We start from the raw sequence: 7,783 nt of genomic DNA, 5'->3' as shown, positions 1-7,783 counted from the left end.
CTCATAAGTAAATTTGTTCTTAAGGAAATAATAAAGGACATGTCTAACCTAGTACCAACTGTACAAGATGAGATACCACAAGAAAACTGCAACACGTATCACAAATTGATACACAATTACAGAAAGTGTCTTGTTGTAGTGGGAGGGTTGTTATGCAACCTAAATAGGTTCATGTTTTGGGAGAGTTTTTGGACTCGATCCCTGGAGGACATGAACCGGATCTCCGGTCATATGATGAAGCACTCCAAGATAAAGATGCAGCATCTTGGCAAAGAGTAATGAATAAAAGAATTAGAATATATGTATTCTAATAAAATCTGGAAGCTTGTAGAATCACCAAATGGTGTAAAAGCCGTTGGGTGTAAAAAGGTCTATAATAGGAAAAGAGGGATAGACAGGAAGGTAGTAACTTTCAAAGCAAGGCTTGATGAAAAAGGAAACTTTTTCACTGGTAGTCATGCTTAAGTCTATCCGGATTCTTTTATCTATTTGGCAAGTGGATGTCAAGCGGCATTCCTTAATGGAAGTCTTGAAGAAAACATCCATATAAAGCAACGAGAAGGGTTCATTGCAAAGGGCTAAGAGCATCTTGTGTGTAAGCTCAATCGATCTATGGATGAGGCAAAGCTTCAAGGTCTTGGAATATCTGGTTTATCAAAGTAATCCAGATCTATGGATTTAGTAACCGGATAAGTCTTGTGTATACAAAAGATGTGATGGAAACGTGGTGGTATTTTTTGTACTATACTTAGATAACATTTTTGGTAGTTGGAAACAATATCAAAATATTGTCAGAAGTAAGGGTATGGTTGTCCAAACAATTCGATATAAAGGACTTGGGAGAATGTATATATTCTTGAGATCAAAGTAATAAGGGATCGCAAGAAAAGAATATTTTACTTATCCCAAGCTTCATACATCGGAAAAATCCTTGTTCGTTTTAAGCATACAAAACTCCAAGAAAGGTTTCTTACCTTTTCAGGATGGAGTAACTTTATCTAAAGATATGTCTCTGTAGACATCAAAGGAGATAAAGGAAATATAGGCAGTTCTTTATGCTACGACTGTTGAAAGCCTAATGTATGCTATGCACGAGATCAGAAATCTGTTTTGCCAAAGGCATAGTTAGCAGATATCAAAGTAACCCTGGACAAGGACAGTGGACTGCAGTAAAGCATATATTGTAGTACCTTAGAGGCACTAGAGATTATATGCTAGCTTACAAGACAGTTAATTTAGTCCTTGTGGGTTGCATGGATTTTGACTTCCAATCGGATAGGGACAATAATAAGTCAACCTCGGGGTTTTGTGTTTACTTTAGGAGGTAAAGTCATAACTATGGAAGAGTGATAAGCATAGGTGTTTTTCTGGATTCCACCATAGAAGCTTAGTATATGGCAAGCCTCTGAGGTAGCCATAAAAGCTGAATGACTCAATAACCTCAAGATAGACTTAGATATGATTTCTAGTTTGTCCAAAGATTATTACAATTTATTGTAATAATATTGGTGCAGTAGCAAACTATAAGAAACCATAAGTCTATAAAGGCAAGTAAACACAATAGAGCGCAAGTACCACCCAATACGAGAAATCGTATAAACGAGGAGAAGTTGTTGCTACCTAGATTGCATTAGGTGATGACCTATAGATCCTTCCACCGAGGACCTTAAGGCAAGAGCTTTTGATGGACATGTTGAAGGGTTAGGAATCAAATGTATGGCAGCAGATATAGCAGCTTAGTCTTTTAGTATAAGTGGGAGATTGTTAGAGTGTATACTAAAAGCCTAGCTTTTGGTATAAACATTTATCTAGAAATAAGAATCACATTGGTCAAATGTCTACATTTATGATAAATGTAGTTGCTCAATTAATTTATATTGTAGATAACATGGTGTGTGGTGTCACACACAGAAGATCATGTTATCGGTTCCTTATAAATTATAAACAGTAGCTCACGACTAAGATGGAAAGGAACAAACCATTGGAAGGTCGTAGTGTAATTAGGTGTTAGTTTATCTTAACTATATAATTACACTAGTACACTTAGAGTGTATTGAGTAGAACCATTTGAGGTCGTTCTTTTTATACTGACTTTATAAAGGAACAAAGACTTCAGTTATTATGGAAGTGTGTGCTCTTAATCCTAATATAATAACAAGCATATATATTTGATATTTATTTCTTTAATTTATCAATGGGTGAGATTTAGTTCGATGAATCAATAAGCCCGATAAGTTGGGAAATGATATCACTTATAGTGTGTGTTGTTGATTATAGAAGGAAACTGTGTCCTAGTGATACTAGGTTGAAAATGTCCTCAAGAGGAGCTCATAAAGATTGTCATGTTAAACCCTGCAGGTGGACATAGTCCGACATGATAATAAGGTTGAGTGGTACTACTCTTGGACTAAGAAATTAATTAAATGAGTTGTCAGTAACTCACTTAATTAGTGGACATTCGATATCTTAAACACAGGGAGACTAACATATTCATAATAAGAAGGAGCCCAAAAATGTAATTTGGGATTGGTGCGGTAGTTCAATGATAGTTCTCTAGTGGAATGAATTATCATTGATAAAATTAAGTTGTGTGTTCGGGGCGAACATGGGATGCTTAATTTTATCGGGAGACCAAAACCAATTCCTCCTCTCGGTCCCTATCGTAGCCTCTTATTTATAGAGTACTATACCCACATATACCCACCTAAAGGGGGCCGGCCAAGCTAGCTTGGGAACCAAGCTAGGGCCGGCCTAGGTTTAAGGTGGCCGGCCCTAGATTGAACCCAAGCTAGTAGGGCCGGCCATAATTAATTAAAAAGAAAATTTAATTTTAATGTTTATTATTATGTGGAAGATTTAATTTAAAGAGAATTAAAATTAAAATATCTCTCTTGTAAAAGATTTACAAAGATTAAAGAAAGAGATTAGATCTCTTTCCTTATTTGTAGATTGGAGAGATGTTTTATTTACTCTTTAAAATTATTCACATGTTAATAAAATTAAAATTATAGATATTTCCTTTTATTAACCATGAAGAGATTTTAAAGAGAAATTTTATTTTTAAAATTTCCGGAAACAAATAAGGAAAGTTTTAATTGTTGATTGAAACTTGTCCAATTTGCTTCCTATTGATTTGGCCGACCATCATTGTTTAATTGGGAAATATTATTTTATTTTCTCAATTAAATCATGTCAAGGAAATTAAGGAAAATTTATTGTAATTAAATTTCCTAATTTACCTAGGCCAAGGAATATAAAAGAAGGGGTGAGGGTGCCTTCACAAGACACAACATCTATTATTCCTCTCCCTCTTTTGTTCCTTGGTGTGGCCGCCATCATCTCCTTCTCTTCCTCTTGTGGTGGCGAACCTCTCCCTCTCCCTTGGAGTTCTTGTGGTGGCGGATACTACTCGGAGAAGAAGAAGAAGAAGAAGAGAAAGCTAGCATCTCTTGGAGCTTGGTTAGTATTTTGATTTTCTTCTTTGGTGAAGTTCTTCCTTTGTGGCGAACCTTGCTTGGAGGAGAAGAAGGTGGTTGGTGGTTTCTCATCTCGGTAGATCGTTGCCCACACAACGTCCGAGGTTAGAAGAGGAATACGGTAGAAGATCAAGAGGTTTTCTACAAGGTATAACTAGTAATTTCTATTTCCGCATCATGCTAGTTATTTATGGAAATAATACCAAATACAAGAGGCTTACGTTCTAGAATTTCAAATATGTTTTTCAGTTGTGTTCTTTTGTTTTTTCTTTTCCTTGTGATTTGATTGTTCTCTTTGGTTAACCTAAAGTTATTTTAGGAAATTAAATATTAGCTTTCTATTAAAGGTTTTGTCTAGTCGGTGGTGGTTGCTCCCATATCCAAGAAGGCCATGTGCCTCGCCACGTCAGTACTGGGAACCTTTTATGGAAATTAATATTTAATGAAATTAATAACTTAAGGAGACTTGGGTCGAACGTGTTAAGTTCCGCAGGAGATCCAAGTCAAAACCTAAAAGAACAAATAGATTAAGTTTTGGATCAAACGTGTTAAGTTCCGCAGGCGATCCAAAATTTAATTTAAAAGAACACGTGGTAGCTAGGAAAAGGTTCAGACCTTTGTACAAAATTTTTGTACAGTGGAACCTATAGGTTTTCCGAGTAGCAACCAACATGCCTTACACGCATGCCTGGCTCGCATGATCACCAAGTCTGCTTCCTGCATGACCAGTGCTTTGGACAACACCCCGCGCATTGTCACAAGTCTCTACTGTTTGGCATGTCTTGCGCACATGTCATGCTCAAAAGATTGCCAAGTCTGCCTCCTGCACTACTTGGGCTTGGGCAGCCCCGCACTGTCGCTCCGCTTGGCATGCCTTGCGCACATGCCACTCCTCAAACATTTGCCAAGTTTGCCTCCTATAGACTTGGGCTTTGACAGTGCCCTCGTGCACTGTCAGAATCCTTCACCGCTGCTTAGCATGCCTTGCACACATGACCGACTCAGATGTATGCCAAGTATGCCTCCTGCACACTTGGTCCTTAGGCATCACCCCGTGCCACTACTCCGTTGCTTAGCATGTTCTGCACACATGCCACGCCCGTTGGTTTGCCAAGTCTACCTCTTGTAGAGTTAGGTTTGGACAACCCCACGCTGTCGCTCTGCTTGGCAAGCTTGCGCACATGCTAGGCTTGTTGGTTTGCCAAGTCTTTCTTTTGCAAAACTTGGGCTTGGGCAGCACCCCATGTACTATTGATCTGCTGCTTATCATGTCGTGTACCCCGTGTATATGCCCAATAGATTGGATCAAAGGAGTAACGTCTCCTCGTGTCTAATCGTACCATAAAATTAGGGGGCTAAGAGCGTGCTACTATAATAAAGTAATCAAGAGAGAACAATAAAAAACTAGAATTTTAAATATATATAAATTATATTTCAGATTTATTTAATAAATAAATAAATCAATCAGGAAAATGTATTAGTTGTGACCTGTCATCGGCCTATTTGAAATACATCTACTATTTTAAGAGGCTCTCAGTACCGATCCGACGAATATGAAAACATATAAATACATATATATATAAATATTAGGTGCATAATAAAATAAATACATGCCGTCAGTGTCTGACAATGAATTCCTGATGACGATCATTACGTATGTTACGTATCCACCTGGGACAATTTGAAATGCATCTCAAGTCAAGTCTAATTGTCGTCAACGACTTATATATATTTTAAACTATTTGTCACACGTGCAAGTAGGATTCTCATGTTTTTTTCAACGGAAAATAATGAAGAATACAAAACTATTTCAAATTGAACTCCCGCTTTCTGTTTGACCGCCAAATGAGCTCACCTTTTTGACGTCTACGAACGCCCATGCTACTCTGCCCCGTCACCGACGACGCCCTCGATAAGACGCTGAATCTAACGAATATTTCATCGAGCAATCCAACGAATTCCTCCCACGACAGCGAGCACTCATCGTGGGCGGCGTGTCACCTTCCCAGTAAAACCTCCCCTTTCCCCCGCTTGCCTGATCAGCTGACAAATAATCTTCCGCCACGCGTCTCATATAATCGAGAAATGATTTTTTATGGTTCTCCTGTTGTTTGGTTCGCCACGTGGCGGCCTTGAGGAGGCGGCGGAGACTTTGGCCGTTCCCTCGCCTATAAATACCGTGCTGTCCTCGATCAACGGCGTCCTCAACAACTGCTTAACGATTTTAGCGATTTAGCAGCGGTTCAAAGTTTTTCCACCGGATCGATGGCTTCTGCTGCGGTTAATTCGATCTCCAAACCGCACTGTAGTCCGCAGTTGGGCGTGAAGGCGGGGAGGAAGCAGGCATTGACGATGGCGAGGTGGAGGAGAAGTCGGTGCTCTGCTTCTTCTGATTCCCGCGTCAACTTCTCCTCGCCGGCGCATTGGAAGATTCCTTACCAGAAGGAGCCGGCGGGGCCTAATTGGAACATTCTACAGCAGTTCGCGGCCGCCGCGCTAGATGCCGTTGAAGAGGTCTTCGTGTCGAACCTGCTCGAACGCCATCGGCCGCTGCCGAAGACGGCTGACCCCGCCTTCCAGATCGCTGGGAACTTCGCGCCCGTCGACGAGCGCGCCCCCTGCCATGACCTCCCCGTGGAAGGACAGATACCGGCGTCGCTTGATGGGGTGTACGTCCGCAACGGTGCGAATCCCCTGTTTGAGCCAGTCGCCGGGCATCATTTCTTTGACGGGGATGGAATGGTCCACGCGGTGCACCTCCACGGCGGCCGCGCCGGCTACGCGTGCCGGTTCACGGAGACAGAGCGGCTCCGGCAGGAGCGGTTGGTGGGGCGTCCAGTGTTCCCCAAGGCCGTCGGTGAGCTCCACGGCCACTCCGGGATAGCGAGGTTGCTGCTCTTCTACGCTCGCACCCGCTTCGGCCTGGTGGACGGAAGCCGCGGCATGGGCGTCGCCAACGCCGGCCTTGTCTACTTCAACCGCCGCCTCCTCGCTATGTCCGAGGACGATTTGCCGTACCACGTGCGCGTCACCCCCGACGGCGACCTCGAGACGGTCGGACGGTATGACTTCGACGGCGAGCTCGAAACCTCCATGATCGCGCATCCCAAGGTCGACCCGGTCTCCGGCGAGCTCTTCGCCCTCAGCTACGACGTCATTCGGAAGCCTTACTTGAAGTACTTCTACGTCTCCCCCGACGGCCGGAAGTCCGCCGACTTGGAGATCCCCCTCCAGCAACCCACCATGATGCACGACTTCGCCATCACCGAGCGCCACGTGGTCATCCCGGATCAGCAGGTGGTGTTCAAGCTGGAAGAGATGGTCCGCGGTGGCTCGCCGGTGGTCTACGACCGGACCAAGACCGCCCGATTCGGCGTCCTCCCCAAGTACGCCGCCGACGCTTCGGAGATCCGGTGGGTCGACGTCCCGAATTGCTTCTGCTTCCACCTGTGGAACGCGTGGGAGGAGACGGCCACCGGCGAAGTCGTCGTCATCGGCTCCTGCATGACGCCGCCGGACGCCGTCTTCAACGACTCCGACGAGAGCCTCAAAAGCGTCCTCTCCGAGATCCGGCTCGACCTCCGAACCGGCAGCTCGACACGCCGGCCAATCCTCAACCCGACCGAGCCGCTAAACCTCGAAGCCGGAATGGTGAACCGGAACCTCCTCGGCCGGAAAACCCGCTACGCCTACCTCGCCATCGCCGAGCCGTGGCCGAGAGTCTCCGGCTTCGCCAAGGTCGACCTCCTCAACGGCGACGCCAAGAACTTCATCTTCGGCGACGGCCAGTATGGCGGCGAGCCGTGCTTCGTGCCGAGAGAGGACGCAGCTGACGGCGGCGAGGACGACGGCCACGTGCTCTGCTTCGTGCACGACGAGAGAACGAAGGAGTCCAAGCTGATGATCGTCAACGCCGGCAATCTGAACCTCGAGGCCACCGTCAGGCTGCCTTCCCGCGTGCCCTACGGCTTCCACGGCACCTTCATCTCCTCTAACGACTTGGAGCAGCAAGCCTAACTTTCTCCCCCTATTTTCCCCTGTAGAAGAGAATTCTTTACTTTCGATACATAACAGAAGATAGTTAGATTCATAGATAATGTATTTGTTTCGTCAATACAATCTATTCTTTCCCTTTTAGTCACACAGAATTTGACAGGCGAACAGAGAGAATGGTGAACTGCAGACGTGTTTGCTGGCGGCGCCCGGCGGCCGGCGAGGGCGGTGGAGCAGTCCGTGCTTGAAAGGCACCGCCGACATCTTTGTCTCCTTGTGGGGTCGTTGTTCTGTTTCTGATTAGAATTAGATAT

General features: G+C 44.5%; 1 protein-coding gene across 1 annotated transcript; it reads left to right on the top strand.

Moving 5' to 3' along the window:
- Positions 1-6,154: 6,154 nt before the first annotated feature.
- Positions 6,155-7,493, top strand: LOC122020917 (9-cis-epoxycarotenoid dioxygenase 1, chloroplastic-like). The gene has a single exon (XM_042578960.1). The coding sequence runs from the start codon at positions 6,216-6,218 to the stop codon at positions 7,491-7,493; it is 1,278 nt and encodes a 425-aa protein (XP_042434894.1). The 5' UTR covers positions 6,155-6,215.
- The last annotated feature ends 290 nt before the right edge of the window (positions 7,494-7,783 follow it).

Source organism: Zingiber officinale, chromosome 9A, assembly GCF_018446385.1.
Source record: "Zingiber officinale cultivar Zhangliang chromosome 9A, Zo_v1.1, whole genome shotgun sequence".
NCBI lineage: Eukaryota > Viridiplantae > Streptophyta > Magnoliopsida > Zingiberales > Zingiberaceae > Zingiber > Zingiber officinale.
This window is presented reverse-complemented; position numbering and strand designations above follow the sequence as displayed.